Source organism: Cygnus olor, chromosome 18, assembly GCF_009769625.2.
Source record: "Cygnus olor isolate bCygOlo1 chromosome 18, bCygOlo1.pri.v2, whole genome shotgun sequence".
In the NCBI taxonomy this organism is placed as follows: domain Eukaryota; kingdom Metazoa; phylum Chordata; class Aves; order Anseriformes; family Anatidae; genus Cygnus; species Cygnus olor.
In genome coordinates, this window is record NC_049186.1 from 4,690,538 (window position 1) to 4,706,207 (window position 15,670).

Sequence of the window (15,670 nt, forward strand, 5' to 3'; positions counted from 1 at the left end):
GGATGGGTTTCTGACCCCAGCTCCCATGGGCACGGGACAGGTTGGGCGGCTCTTTAATCTGCCAGGTTTTGACATCTTTATGGTGTTTGTGTGGCTGCCAAGCAGGTTAAACGCGCCTTACAGCGAGGGTGGGCTGTACAAGGGGAGAGGAAATCGGTGCACGCTGCAGTATTGTAAATACTGCCCTTCTGTGCTCTTCTCCCGCTCCTTTTGTTATCACTTTTTAATGTGTTTATGGTTTTTATTACAGTGGATCAGGTGTCTTTTAAGGGCTGTTGTTTTTTTCTGTACTTGAACGCGAGACAAGCTGCTTTATTTTTAGTTACTCACCGCCTGGTAAAAAAAATGCAGTGGTTGAGTTATCAGGAAAATCACCCCACCGAGTGCACCGACAGTGCCAGGGGAGCTGGGGCTGTGCCAGGACACGCCAGATAAGGGCAGGGCACGGAGGAGGGAAAACAAATACAGTGATAAGGGGTCTGGGCACAAAGCACTTGAATCAGGCACTACGGCGTTGGAGGCACCGCAGAAAGAAACCCACACGTTTTCCAGCTCTACTTTGCAACATGTTTATTGGGTACACTTAAAAAAAAAAACAGACATAGAAAAGAGAAAACTGAAGAGATGCATAGACCATGATATTGCCTGCTCTACGTGCCTACTCAAGTACAAAACCAAAACTACTTTGGACACTGGATGTGCCGGTGTTAACGTAGCTGCCCCAGAACATGACACGTGCCAGTGCTGGGGCCAGGTGGATGCAGGACCCGGAGGAGACCCGGGAGGGTGGCACTGGCAGGGTGCAGCACGGCACACGGATGCCCACATCTGCTTTTTGTTGTGAGCAGCCAGAGCCCCGTCGCTTGTCCCCCTTCCTAGCGGGCAAGGAGCCTCCCGCCTGCCCGCAAGCTCGCCGTCGCACCGCTGCAGCCCCAGCACTTCGAGCCCCCCCCCCTTGCCTCGGCTCACCTCCGCCTGCTGGCTCACGCAGCGGTTTCTCAGGTGGGCGTCCTGCTTTTTTGGGAACTCGCCTTCTCCCCGCACCTTCCCGGCGCTGGCCAAACCAAAGTGACCGGCATCCCATCCGAGGGTCTCCTCCTTTCACCCCGCAAACCCTCTCTGGTCCCAGCGGGCTGGGTGGGGACGAGGAGGGAAGGGCTGGGAGGGAGCGGGGTCGCTTTTGGCCGAGGCAGCGCTTCTCCCCACCCAGCCCACCTGAGTTCCCAGCTGCCGCCATCCTGCCAGCCCCAGGCAGCCGGCTCAGCACACCGAGCAGCTGTTGGTCTTGTTCATGGGCGGCCGCAGCATGTGCTCCTTGGGGAACGTCTCCCTCCTCTTGCAGAGCGCGGGGCTGAGCCGGCTGGGCAGGTTGGCTTGCTGCAGCAGCTCCCTGAAGACCTCCAGCACGTTCTCATTGTCCTTGGCCGAGGTCTCCACGAAGCGGCTGTTCCAGTCCAGCTCCACCAGCGACAGCGCGTCCTCCGCCGGCACCTGCCGCTCGCCGCCGCTCTCCGCCTTGTTGCCGACCACCACGATGGGGGGAAACTTGTCCTCCTTCACCTCCAGGATCTCCTCCCGCAGGCTCTTGACGCTCTCGAAGGACTCAGCGTCGTCGACGGCGTAGACCAGGGCAAAGGCGTCGCTGTTCTGGATGGAGAGCTTCCTCATGGCCGGGAAGGAGTAGCTGCCGCTGGTGTCCAGGATTTCCACCGTGACCGTGGCGCCGCTCACCTCGTACTCCTTGCTGTGCAGCTCCTCCACCGTGCGCCGGTGCTTGGGCTCGAAGGTGTCCAGCAGGAAGCGGCGGATCAGCGCCGTCTTGCCCACGCCAGCAGCACCCAGGAAGACCAGGCGCACGTGGTTCTTCTCCTTCACCACCAGGGACATAGCTGGGCGCGGAGGCTCTCCAGGGGACGGGATGCTCCGCAGCTGGCGCTCAAGCTGTGGGTGTCCCTGGGTGGCTGCAGCCCCGGTGTCTGTCTGTCTGTCCGTCCCTGCAGCCCCGTGCCCCAGCTCCGTGCAGCCGGCGAAGTTTGGTGCCACCTCCCTGCAAACTTTTCCTGGCCGTTCTGCTGCAGACGCTACCGTTCCCCAGACCTGCTCATCTTTTATCCTGGTTCCTCTCTGCCATGTGGCACCCGGCTGTCCAATCTCCGTGGGTTGAGGGTGCTGAAGGAGGAGGGCAGGGAGGGAGGAGAGCGGGGTGCTCCGGGCCAATCCGCGGCGCTCAGCCCTGGAAAGCCACTCCAGCCCTGGAGAGCACCGCGCTGCGTTGCACATTGCGCTTGCATCTCTCGCCGCTGCCGGCAGCGCCGGGGAGCTGGCAGCGTTGCAGCCAACCAGCCCTGCCCAGAGAGCAGCCTGTGCTTCTTGGCATGGGCTTGTACTCAGCAGGGGAGCTGAGCCATGCTCGCCCTCCCGTTGGGTGGCTCATGGGCGGACATGGCAGGGGGACATTTGCAGCCTTGCCCATGCCTGTCTGGGTCCGCAGCTCGTTTTTGGAGCAGCGTGCTGCGAACGTGCCCAACCGCTCCGTGATCCTATGAAATGTTTGACCTGAGGGGGAAAGTAAGATCTCCCTGAAAGCTGTGCGTCATAGTCTCCATGTTCAGCTGTCAGTTATTCTGTGATTTTATGAAATATTTAGCCTGGGGGGAAAATAAAATCTCCCTGCAAACGGTGCACTGTCATCTCCAAGAGCAAATCACAGACAGTCGCGGGTGAGATCGCTGACCCTGTCCGGGCTGCAGCAAGGCTTTGACCCAGAGCTGCCAAGGTCTCCGCAGGACCCAGGGCGGTTCAGGCTCTAGCACAGAAGCTGCAAACCCAGTGAACAGAGGGCAGCTGCGGTCGGAGGTGCTTCGTGTCCCTGACACCGGCTGCTGAGAGGTTTTGGAAGTGGGACGCATTCCCAGGGCAGCAGCATGGCAAAAATGGGGTCAGAGCCAGGCTGCGAGCTCAGCAATGCCTAGCCCCTCCGAGGGCAAGGCGAGACGTTGACCCTGCGATGCTGGTGGAACTCTCAGCACCGGGAAATGATTTTCAAACCACACAACCCTCCTGACCAAATACCAGTGTTCAGCTTGTGGGTTCAGGCTGAGCACACAGCATCAGGAGGGAAGGGGTGGTTTATTTACCAGGCAGAGGAGCAGGGTGCATGATATTTCCCTTCTCTGGGCAGCCAGACATCATGTCGGGAAGCGGGTTTGCTGGTGAGCATGCAGGTTGCCATGTCTGGACACTTTTCCTCAGCAGCCATCTCTTATCCTTCATGGTAGAGTCACCACTTTTCATCACTCGTGCAGCTGATTTATGAAAAGTGCAAATACAGAGGGAGCTTGTTGACAAGACAAAATAAGTCTTTATCAAAATTTTGTGTGTGTGTGTATTTTTTTCCTAGCTGTGGACTAGTTTCTGTAATTTTCATGCAGTTGGTTTCCTTTCGCTAGCAAACTACCAGTTGGTTTTTCTTTTGAGAGCAAACTACCAGTTTCATCATTTAGTTTTGGCTGTGTTTGTTCGGCTGATTTCAAAAGCCCTTTTCACAAGAGTTACTCCTGCCTTTTAATTCCCCAACTGCAACTGTATTTTAGCAGTATTAAGCACTTTCCTTATCTGATCCTATTACGAGGAGAGCCAGGAGGTTTCACTGGGGTTAGCAGGGTCCCTGCTCAGTCTGCACAGGGAGAAGAGGAAAGTTGGGTGCCTGATGGGATGCGTGGTGGGTGTCCAAAACTACCCGTGGCATCCATGGGGTTTGGCACCACCCAGTAGTGCACCATCCACCACGGTATTGGAAGGAGCTGAGGATGCAGAAGGCATCCTGGTGTGGCCACAGGGCTGCTGTTGGCCAAAAATTTGGAGGAGAGATGGATTCGCAGTGAGTGCCTGGGGACCGCCAGCATTGAGCACAGGACCGAAGGGAGGGCTTGTAGCTGAAGCAGTGACTGACTTTGGTGCCTGGCGTGCCACTGACTCCAGTGGCAATGAAGGCCCAAAGGCAGCGTGGAGCAGGGCACAACAAACTATGTTACCCCAGCTTTGGAAGCTGTTTAAAGCCAAAAATGATGTAAATCAGGAAGGAATACTGCTCATGCTTCTTTGTGCTCAGACAGCTGCAGGGCTTTTCAGGAGGAGAGGCAACGCGCGTCCCGCAGCAGTTCCCAGCTGGCTCTGGGGCCAAAGTCATCCCCCAGGCAGGGGATCCCAGGGGGACACCGGTCTCCAAATGCCCCGTCCTGTCTCCGAACCATCACCACTACTGCTGGCAGGCTCCAAGATGAAGCTACAGCTAATGGACATGATGGGAAACACCGAGCTGCTCCTCTGGCCATGGGAGGGTTCCCAAATTGTCATGGGGAAGGTGACCCTGGTGCCACCATGCAGGTCATGGTGCTCCGACCCCACAGGTCTGCGTGGCTGGGGACAGCCATCGGGGAGATGCACCGGCAGAGCAAGCAGTCCTTCCTTGTGTGCATGCAGAAATACAACAATATCACCAGGGCTGTCAGCAGCCGGAGGCATTCCTGCCAAGAAATGTGTTCTGGATGCTCGTGATAGGAGTGAATAGGCCGCCCCTGGTTGTGGTGAGTTTCTGTAAAGGTTACGCAGAGTTAAACAGAGAAATTTGTTGCAGATAAGGCAGTCCCCAGCCTTTGTGCTGCGCCGCACACAGTGTGTGCACGGCCCACATGATTTTTCACATCAGTTGTCCCCTGTTAGTTTTCACATCCGTGCTGCTATGGTTACCGAGAGCCTGAAAGGTTTTAAATCTCCCTCAGAGCAATGGAGGATTTCAGAGGTAATCTTGTTAAGAGATGAGCAATGAATATTTCCAAAGGCCTTTTGCATGAATATCTTGTTCCACATTAGCTGATGTCCACTGGCAGAAGGAAAGCAAAGCACAGGGGGGACCCTGTGAAGACAAGGGAGAAACCAGGAGGGACAAGGGCAGCAACTCATTTTCCATCACAGCCTTTTGTGTCCACAGTGATGTGCTTAAATACAATATTTTTTCCAGGCAGGCTTGGCAGGCCACCTTGGGGCAGGTATTACAAAAACAGGCATCGTTTCAGCCTGTGATTGCCCCAGGGAAAGACCCATGGGACATTTATGGGTCCTTCAGCAAAGCCCCTGCTGAACAGGGCTGAGCTGGCTCCTGCCTTCAGCAGGGCTGCAGGGAGGGGGCAGGATCTGGCCCTCGTGGTGCTGGGCTTGATAATGGAGATGGAGAGGGACTGTTCGATCTCACACTGCAGGCAGAGGCAGGGCAAGCACTGTGACCTCGGCTCCTGCTGCCGTCCCAGGAGGGACAAGGGGACCGTGACGCCCCGAGGGGACCGTGATGCCCCGAGGGACATCACAGTGACCTCGTGGTAACCAGAGCGTGGAGGGAAAACAGCGCTGAGCTGCGGGCTGGCAGGGAGGAGCGAGGGCAGCAGGAGGAGAGGACAAAGCAGCAAGGACAGAGCGTGTTGGTGGGTTGGGGGCAGGAGGAGCCCCGCTCCTTTGGGAGGCTGGAGCAGGGGAGCCTGGTTGGGCATCCTCAGCCGCAGTCCTCATCAGACCTGGAGCAATTTGGGGAAGGATGCTGGAAAATGATAGGTGTGCTGCTTCTTGCCAAATGCCTCTCAGGGTTTCTACAGCAGCTGGGCACTGCTCGAGGTGGGCTGGAAGGAGGACGGGTGCTGAGGGAAGAGACCGTGGTGCACAGGGACAGGGACAGTGCCAGGCAGGTGCTGAGCAGGACCTAGAGGAGGAGCAGCGATGAGGGCAGAGTGGGGAGCTGGCCCTGTGTTCATGAAAAAAGCCAACACCACTTGGTACGGGGGGGCACGGAGCTCTGCACACACAAGCACACTCCACTCCCAGTGCTTGTAGCGGGACGGGACGCGTGATGCAGCGGTGCCTCGGCCGTACAGTTCCTGAAGCACCCTGTACAGGAGGGAGGGAGTTCCTTTTGTTTGGCATTTGAGCTGAGCTCTTCCAAAAAAAGTCTGAAAGTCCTGACAGGTTTTGCAGCATCTTTAATGAATGTTCATTTATTGCAAGAGCAAGCCTGACATTCGGTCAGCCTCAAACACCGCGCAGGATCCCACCGAGCACACGAACCTTCCCCACCAGCCCTGTGCTCCCCAGCCCTACTGCTAGGACACAACTCCTGCAGAAGGACAACTTGCAGATTTCAGCAGGGATCAGCCCCTGCTGCACTGAGGTGGGTTTTCGGGGAGCTCGTGCTTTGGGGCTCAGCCGTGGAGCTCCTGTGGCACTGTCAGCACCCTACTGCTGGGTGTGATGCCCCAGCAGCCTGCACGTGCCCAGCCCAGCACCCCGTGGCTCTGCACCCCACGACAGGGCAGGGATGCAGCCCGTGCCCGCAGGATGCTCCCACCCCATGCGACCCGCCGGCCTCCTGCCTCCTGGTTGTGCACATGGTTAAATGCATGGTGTACGTGAGAATGGCTGCGTGTGCAGGAGGTCTTGCTGGTGTTCCCACTGAGACGATGAGGAGGAAGCAGCAGTAATGAGAAACCAAGAGAGACCGTCCCTGCGAGCAGCACAGCCCCAGCTGCTTCCCTTCACCGCAGGCACAAGCCCAGGGGGGTCCTGGGTGGGGGGGCGAAGCATTATTTCTGCCTCCAGGACTGATCCCTGGGTGGGAAACCTGAAAACACCAGGGTAGGAGCGTGCTGGCACCCCCAGCCAGCGCGACAGTAGGGGGTTAAAGCTGCCTGTCCCCCGCCAGGAGATTAAATCCCACTGGCCTTTGATTTCCCGACAGGTGAGAGGAGAAATCTGAACCTTCGTATAGCTTCCGCCCCCCCGCGCAGGGGATGCATAGATGTACCAGCCATACGTGGGGCGCCGTGGCACCGCCGGCTGGAACAGCGTGTCGCCCGACGGATCCTGTTCCTGGGGCCGCCGCAGGGACGTGCAGGCTCGGCCGCCTGCTGACCCCAGTGCCGGATGGAGCTGGTGGCTTAATTAAAGGTTCTAATTGCACGGGGGCACGAGGGCTGAGGTTTGCTCCCGGCCAGGCGTCAGCGGGGTGATGAGGGATGGAGAACGGGGCTGGGGTCCCCTGGTGCTGCTGGAACAGGGACCGAGGAGATTGGTGCTGGTGTCACCAACCAATTTGAGGGGACTGAGGGCATCCTTGTGGCACATCCTGTCCTGCTGAGGGGACTCTGCTGTCCCCGGGACAGGGCTGATCCAACCCCCCACCGAAGCCGGTGGCATGCACGTAGCCATTGGAGCTGGCACGCTCCAGCTCGCCTCCTGCCAAAACCCTCCCGTTGCTCATCCCTGCCCTGGGTGACCAAACTCTTCCCAGCAGAGAGAGCCCCTTGGTTATAAAGTCCTCCGTGACCTGGCCTTTGGGGTCATGCTGCTGCCCTCCCTGCTGCCCCCGTGAGACCTGCGCCGAGAGGCCGGGGAGGCTGCGAACGGTGTGTACCGGCTGGCGGCGGGCGGTAAAAGCCAGGCTGCCTGTAAACAAACGTCCTGCCCAGGACTAAAGGGATTTAGCGCAGCTGTTCTCAGGTTTGGAGGAGCTTCTATAGCGTCTCTTATCTTGCTCTGGTCAGGATTATTAATGGGAGTGAGAAGCTGGCCTCGCTCCGGGCCACCGAGACGGCTTTTCCGAAGGTGATGCGGGGTGAGAGGCAATGTGGCAGCGCGCTCGGGTCACCAGTGGGTGAGGGCTGTGACACCAGGCGTGCAGGTCTCTGTGTCCCCGGGGCTGGGGAGCAGGGGCCCGGCCTGGCCCCTTCCCATGCCCCGTATGAGCAGGAGATGGGCTGCAGCCTGCAGGCTTGGTGGTACCCATGTTCCCAGTGCCCCCAGTGCTCCCAGCAGCCAGCTCTGCCCAGCTTTGTGGTGGCTTCAAGGAGGGATGTGAAGCCTTGGCATAAGCCTTGGCAGCAGCTCTGCCTCCCCGCAGGTGCTGGGCACCCTGCAGGGCCTCATCCTGGCAGGGTGGCCACAGAGGGCGAGCCCTGGCTCAGGACACCAGAGCACAGGGCTGGGCAGCACGGGCACCTCCAGCTTGCTGTGGGGCCAGAGCAATGCCTCCTGCCTGGCTTCAGACCCTCAGGGGTCTGGGTATAGTCCGTGTCTCCAGACTGGAGTCACCACGGTGTCACCGTGGTGTCACGTCTCACCTCCCGTCCCCGAGCAGTGTTGGTGGCGGTGCCTCCCCTGACCCGTGCCTTAATGCAAGCAGCGCTGTGCATCGTGCCCCTTGCTGAGGCAGGGAGACGTGACACCCTCGCCCTGAAAACCAAGCGCTTTCTTTTTTTTCAGAGTGCATGGAAATGTCACGCTGTAAACATCCTCCCCGGGTGAGGCTGCCTGCCTGCAGACACTGTCATTTGCCATGAAGACAGCATCCTCTGACCGCACAGCCTTGATGCCTGAGGCTTTCATCACACAGCCTTCTGTCCTTTCCCCACTGGCTCCTTGTCCTTCAGTAGCAAAAGAAACTTTTGCAACATGCAGCAAAAGCAAGCTCAGTGCTGTCCCGAATCCCGCGCAGGGTGAGCCGGTCGCTGCTTCTGTAGCCGTATTTATGGTCAAGCTTCTCCTTCCCCCGTAGAGCATGTGCAAAGGAAGGCTTTGTCAGAGAGCAAGGCGAAAAGCTGAGGTTTTCATTCACTTCATGGGGGAGTTTGGTGTCTGAACATGCCAGGTCCCTGGCCCTGATGGGGAGCTTGGTGTCCCCAGTCCCTGGTGGGGAGCAGCGAGGTGGGGGGGGCAGCGCGCAGCTGCGGGCACTGCCAGCCTGTCAGGACACCTCGTTTCCAAACCTCGCTGCCTGTGACGAGCAGCAGCAGCAGGCATGAGCCCCATGCTGCTAATCCCTGGGACACGGCCTGGGAGCTCGGCCGTGCCTGGCTCGGTGTCGCTCTCTGCTCCTCTGGCTAACCCGCCCCAAGTCTTGATCTGTCTGGGTTTGCCTGAGCTGCTCTCGCTCCGAAGGAAGGAAGTGGGTGATGTGGGCTGGAGTTTGGCTGGAGTTTTGCTGTCATGGGGCTCTGCCATGTCCCCAAGGACAAGCCCTGCTTTTTGCTGCTTCTCCGGGTTCTGGAGCACTCCGGCCATCAGCAGGCCTGCTGCAAAGCAGAGGAGGGGGCTGATGGCACTGCTGAGGACCGCTGTGTCACTGCCCAGCAAGACAGAGACCCCCCCAGCTGGAACGGCCACGGGGACACTCTTGGGACAGACAAAACACCTGAAAGCACATGTGCAAGGGGAGCGGAAGGACACGGAGCCCATGCACTTTTGTCCCTTGTCCCCGTGTGCATGTCAGCACCCCACGGGGCAAACCAGCAGGAGGGGCACGAGGCCAGGAGCAGCCACGTCCCCCGGATCGGTGTTGCTTCAAGCGCCTGAGCCAAGCTCCCCGGCTCCAAGGATGGGGCCAACGTGCACTGCTCTTCCATCAGCCTCCTTCAGCATCAGCGGGAAGCAGAGAGGAGCTGGCAGAGCAAGATACCCCGCGCAGCTGCTTTCTGCTCAGAATCAGGTCTCGTTTCCACCCCGGGCAGCATGGCTCCAGCGGCGCCAGGAGGGATGGGGAGGCTGAGCCAACACCAGGAGGTGAAAAGCCCGTCCCAAAGCCCAGTGCTAGCCGAGCAAGGGTCACACTCGCCCTGTGCGCCAGGTGGAATTGCCTTTATTTTCCTTGTGCAATGACCTGTGTGCTTGTGTGCCAATGTGCTCCTTTCCAATAATATTTGAAAACAATGTTTGAAACAATTGTCTGCGGGTCAGCCCCGGCTGATGGATGTGGCTCGGTGCTCTGATGCCAGCCAAGTTCCTGCTTGTTTCACAACAGAGACGTGGGAAGGAGAAAAGTGCCAGCCTGCGAAGCATGGCCCGTTCCCCAGATCCTGCTTCTCCCTCCCTCTGCCTCTGTGCTGCCAAAGCTTCCAGAGGAGCAGCAGCAAGGGGAAAAGAAGTGCATTTCAGCAGGGAAACTGAGTCAGGAGGGCAATGTGCCAGAAACCAAAGCACCGCTGTGCTCCCTGCTCACACAGCAGCTTCTGTAAAGGCAGAAGACGTGCAGCCCACATCGCACCCTGCTCTGCCTTCTGCACTGTCTGCAGGTGGTTTCCACGAGGCTCCGGCAGCCGCACGCAGTTTCACGGGAGCAGCAGCTTTTTTCTCATCTTCAGCTGCTGAGTGATGGCAAAGGAGACGTGGTGCTAGACCCAGAGCCGAGGCGGAAAGCTGAAGTTTCTGCAAAACACACCCCCAGGCAACTGTGTAGCTGCTAATGTCTGCCAGGGCTTCAAAGGGCTGGGGGGAGCAGGTGAAAAGCAGCATCTCCAGCTTCCCTGGCCTGCAGCCGCCTTCCTGCTGGGAGCTGGGGTGCAGAGCTGTGTGCTGGAGCACCCCAGTGGGCGCTGAGCCTGGCACAGACCTGGGGAATGCGGCTGCCCTTACGTGTGCAAAATGTACATGCTGGTACCTGGCAAACGTGCCCTGGTGGGTCACTGTGTGGCTTGCCATTGCCAAACAGCACACAGCAGCCCTCCTGCTCACTGGGCACCCCCAGTCCCTGCACAGTTTGGCATGGTCAGTGGGGGAAAAACATAACTAAGGCCCTTATAAAGGCATATATAAAAATATAAGAATATCTGGAAGAGAGCAATACAAGTCAGAAACACTCTGACATGCAACTTCATTGCTGAAAGCCCCGCAGACTCTGTCATTCACATCTCCCCATAACCATAGCAGAGCCCCAGTGCCTGCTCCAGGCGCTGATTTCCCTGGGCGATGTGCCACGGGTCGCTGTAAATCAGGACGTGGGCAGGATGCGTCCCCCCGAAGCCACCGCCTGTGACGCAGAGCTGCAGTGCCCTGAGCTTCGCCTTCGGTGAAGGGCATCACGCTCCAGATCCTCCACGAGGTCCCTGAGGTGCTCAGGCTGCTCCCCCACAGGGATTCATTGCTCTGCTGGGGCCAAGGAGCTGCCACCCCCCTGCCTCGAGCCGTGCTCTGCAGCAGGACCCCCACAGCCCTGTCTGTGGTCAAGCATCTCCTCCCCTCTCCCCCAGCTTTCTCCTCCTGGACCTGTTTGAGCATCGCCTGCTCTGCGGGCTGGTGGTGGTCCTGCCAGTGTCCCCCCTCCATGGCCACCTCCGATGTCCCTGCCCCGTTCAGTCACCCCGACTCAGCCCAGCCCAGCTCACGCTTGTTTATTAACGAAACCATCCAGACTGCAGCGTTCCTCCAGGGGTGCAGTGCCTTGTCTCTTTGTCGTGTCCACAAAACGCCAAGGCAGTCCCGTGAAGCAGAACTGACACGTTCTGGCAGCTGACATCTCCACGAAGACTCCAGCATGAAGACAAAATAACCCTACGGTGAGTTAATGTTCCCAAGCTGCCGTCCTACAAACCCAGACCTCTCGTGATGCCCAGAGAGGAGAAAACAAAGGAGGCTGCTTGTCCTAGATCTGTGTAACGAGGGCCAGCGGCGCAGGGTGACCTGGCACGGCCGGCTGCGCCATGCTGGCCTCGCAAAGCTCACGTTTGACGGCATTGCTTCTGCTCACGTTTGAAGGCATCTCTTCTGTCCTCTCCCACCAAGGAGGCTCAGAATGAAGAGCTGCAGAGGGCTTTACCTCTGCCTGGGCAGGGATGTAGCTTCGGGGCTGACGGCTGCTTTGCTGCATGAGCCCATGGGATTTTGCAGTTTATGGGGCATTATGAAGCCTCCTCCTCCACGGCCAGGCTGGCTCCTTGCACAGAGGGTCTGCAGGAGGTCAGAGAACTCTCAACATGGGGGCTGAAACTTGCCAGCAGGCACCTCTGCCCCATGCTGGCTGCAGATTTGTGTGCTCCCTGACCCCAGCCAGGGCTTTCAACACATTTCTGGCAGCATTTTCTGTGCAACTGCAAAGCACAAACAGGCAAAATTTATGAGTTTGCCCTCCCTGAACCAGGAGACTGAAGCTTGTGCCGTTAAGGCAGCAGCTCGGCTCCTCGACCCGTGTTCACCTGCTGGGTTGTGAGTTTTCGGGGTCACTGTTTCCAAGCTCTGCCCCTCTCTGCTGCACCCCCTCCAGCTCCCACTGGCCTCAGCAGCCCCCAGTGGCCACCAAGGGGCTCTTGGGACCAGCCCGGGCACGGGGCTGTCCCCAAACAGAGCCCTGCAAGAGCAGGGGATCCCAGCAGGTGGCTGGGGGAGGGACCTGGACCAGTAACAGACCAGTACACACACAGTGCCCACCAGGAGCAGTGTGCCCGAAGGGGTTTTGGCCCTCATTTCAAAGGGTTTCTCACTGTCTGCTTGCAGAGGTTGGGGGCCCTTCTCCAAGCACACCAGGTCCCCGAGGGGAAGCCCTTGGAGATGTGCTTGCTCCGTGCCTTGTGTCCTGCTGGTCAGAGGTCCTACAGGCCAGCCTCCACAGCACCAGGAGGGGTAACTGGGCCAGCTGCCTTCACACCGGTGCCTTACTGGTCCCAGAGCATACCGGTCTGCATTGGGTGTGCTGTTTTTGCTGGGTACTGGACACAGGGACGCCACTTTGGCTGTGCCAGGGGGATGTGAGATGCCACATGCACCCCATCTGAGGGTGCCTGCTGAAGTCCCAGTGAGGCCCTGCAGGGTCAGTTTATAACAAGACGCTCAGACCTGGGGACGCCCTGCACAAGTCTGCCTCGTGCCTGCTCCGGGCATCCCGGGAGGAAGGCTCCTGCTCACCCCTGCTTGTCCCAGTACACGGGGTTTGCCAGTCTTCCCTCCTCCCTGTGCCTTGCAGTTCCTCGGGAGCCTGAACAGCATGTAGGTCTCGGGAGAGAGGCAGAAAGGCAAGTGGAAAACGGGTTTATTTCTCTTTGTGGCACAGCAGAGCATTAAACATCTTCAAAGAGACTTGCTTAGTGCAGCCGCTGCCAGCCTGCCGGCATGGGGAGCTCTGCACAGCCCAAGCCCGTGCTTGGGAAGGAGGAGGAGGAGGAAGGCGCGGCGTGGAGCCCATTTTCCCAGCACTGCTGCCTTGCTTCCCACAGCCGGGGGACAGATCCGGCCCCCAGAGAACACGCAGCCATCTTCTGCTGCTGCTTTTAATTCTCGTGAAGGACAAACAAACACAGGCAGCCGTGGCTGCCCGGAGCTGGCTCAAGGCATCAGTGCTATCATGCAAGTGTGTCCTATTTGATCTTCAGAAACAAAGGCGAGGCACGCAGCCAGCTCCTTAGCGAGATTACTGCGGAGGGGCTGATGAAACAGTCTGGCAGATAGATTGGCCTTTCCCTTGCTCAGGAAAATATGTTTTTTCAAGGGAAAACCATGCAGAGGAGGCTGCAGCTGGCCCCTCTCTAGGGCAGGGGCTGCCCCAGAAGCTCTCACAGGTCCACATCCATCCTTTGAGATACCTGCTTTGGTTGGGTCTGGCATGGCAATGGGGGCTGTTGTCCTGCAGGGCCACCCCATCCCATATCTGCTCCATTTTGGGTGAGCAGTGCGTGGGTCGAGCAAGTATCAGTGGCCAAACAGCACCCAGCAGACAGCAGGCACTGCATCCTGGCCCAGAAACCCGTCCTCGTGGGTCTCCAACAGCAGCCCCTGTCCCTGCAGGGATGGCACTGGTGTGCCCAGCACAGCTGAGGAATAAGAGGGCGAGGAAATGAGCCCTGAGAAGCTCCCCAAGTACAAGCTGTGACAGGGAAAGGTTTCTGGGAGCTGTTATGAAACAGATCAATCACGCAGCAGTGAGGGATTTCAGGGAAATCCGCTGGAGCAAGAGCAATCAATTAAACAGCCGCATTTACAGCTGCGTTCGCCGGGCAGCGCACGGCCTCTGCACAAGAGGCAGATGGGCTTTGCAGTTCGACCGGGGCCACGGTCAGATAAAACGGCAGTGTTTGGCCTCTCCAGCCGGCCGGAGATAACAGGGGCTTCACCGGGGATGTGGTCACGCTCTGCCCATCGCCTCAGGGCGGTGAGGCACCTGCCCAGGACCAGCAAGTCGTGCCCTGCTTGCTCTGCCCAGCATGGTTCGGCTTCAGGAGCCCTTCAGCCCCCTTGCTGCTCTTTAACACCTCCAGGAAGAGGCAGCACATTATAGTAAGAAAAAGAAGCATGCAAAAGGAAAAACACATAGAGAAGCATCTTCTTTTTTGTCCCCTCCAGGCTCTCTTTTTTTTTTTTTTTTGGGGGGGGGGGGGGGGGGAGACAGGCGTGCAGAGGCTGCAGCAGCGCTGCTGCACGGGGTGCTCGCAGCCGGCGGCTGGACTTGGGCCTCACCATGGGAACCACTCGCCGGGCGCTGTTTGCCTTTCTGCACGGGGTGTGTTCCCCTATGCAAAAATGAAAAATTAGCGGCGCTACTGAGGTGAACCTGGAAGTGCTGACTGGTGCCTGCTTGCTTCTGCCCACGAGCACATTCTTGCTGATGGGGGCCCCCCAAAGTACACGTGTGGGAGTGCCCCCCGATCCCAGATGGGTTGCAGAGTGTGCAGACATTTCCTAGTGGCTCCCTCCAAGCTGGGTGTCCTGTGCTGGATGCAGAAGGGCTGAGGAGGGGTTGTGATGCTGGAGAGATGGTGCTGTGCAGTGGGGTGATGCTGAGATGAGCTCAGGACCATGGGATGGGGTCCCTGGTGTGCAGGGAGCAGGAGGTTGGCACACACCACCCTGGGGACCCCCCCATAGCCGGGGCCACCAGGACAAAGTGTGTGGGGCCGAGAAGGTGGCAACCAAGCAGCAGCCCCTGATGTCCTGCTGTGCCCACGCAGTTGGAGAAGGGAAACCTTCACGTGCTGGCTAGAGCCAGCGTCTTTGGTTTGCCCCGGCTTCAGGTGCGGGGCTTTGCTCCTTTGGCTGTCCAAGCGCCTGGCGTTGAGCAGCCCTGCAGCACCGCTGGGACAGAATTGCTCTCTCGCTGTCTGTCTGCTCCTGACAACGGGACTAAGAAGAAGCAGACACCCAGCCCCGATCAGGGCTGGTTTATTGCTGATAATGATGTGTCGCTGTGCATGAATTATAGCGTCAGTCAAAGGGCACACGGTTAGGTGTGTACGCTCACCAGTATTAATTGGCAGAGGCTGGTCTTCCCGTGCTAAACAGCTGTGCTTGATATAAAGCATAGAAATTCATTTATTGGAAAGAGCGCTAATTAACCTCTTCAGAGCTGAACTCGGCTAGCCCTGTGACCGGGCTGTGTGTACAGTTATTTATTTTAATGCTAAGCGCAGGTGCCAGAGGACAGCCTCTCCTGGCTCCGGAGAAGTGAGTGCTGGGGTTGTGGCTCAGTGTTAAGTGTGCCAGGCAGCACACGGGGACAGAAGCAGGGGCAGGGCAGACTCGAGCTGCCCAAAATGCTGCTTTCTGGATCATCCCTGGCACCAGGGAGTCTGCAAGCAGCCCAAGGAGGTCTGGTGTGGAGGGACGAGGACTACACGGCCATGTTATTGTAGCTCTCCAAGCTGAATGAATTCACAGCAAGATAAAGTCCAATTTCTTTTATTTTAAAGAAGTATTTCCTTAAAATTTCCTTAAAATGAGAGTTTATGCACTAAATTGGGAAACCAGAGGGTGACAGGAGGGAGCTGAAGGGACAGGAGGGCAGTGAGCCCAGAACCACCCAAACACACCCCAAATCCCTGTGTGCGTGTGCCGGGTGCAGCTGGCAGCAGCACCCCGTGCTCCAGAGGGGCCA

The 15,670-nt window shown here is 58.3% G+C and overlaps 1 protein-coding gene across 1 annotated transcript; it reads right to left on the reverse strand.

Annotated features, from left to right (window-relative positions):
• Positions 1-555: 555 nt before the first annotated feature.
• On the reverse strand, positions 556-2,669 carry LOC121057078 (GTP-binding protein Rhes-like). Its single transcript, XM_040530764.1, has one exon. The coding sequence runs from the start codon at positions 2,278-2,280 to the stop codon at positions 1,261-1,263; it is 1,020 nt and encodes a 339-aa protein (XP_040386698.1). The 5' UTR covers positions 2,281-2,669; the 3' UTR covers positions 556-1,260.
• Between the last annotated feature and the right edge of the window lie 13,001 nt (positions 2,670-15,670).

Excerpts from the sequence above, each read along its gene's own strand:
- LOC121057078 (XM_040530764.1), bottom strand. The coding sequence starts at position 2,280 with ATGTGCAACGCAGCGCGGTGCTCTCCAGGGCTGGAGTGGCTTTCCAGG.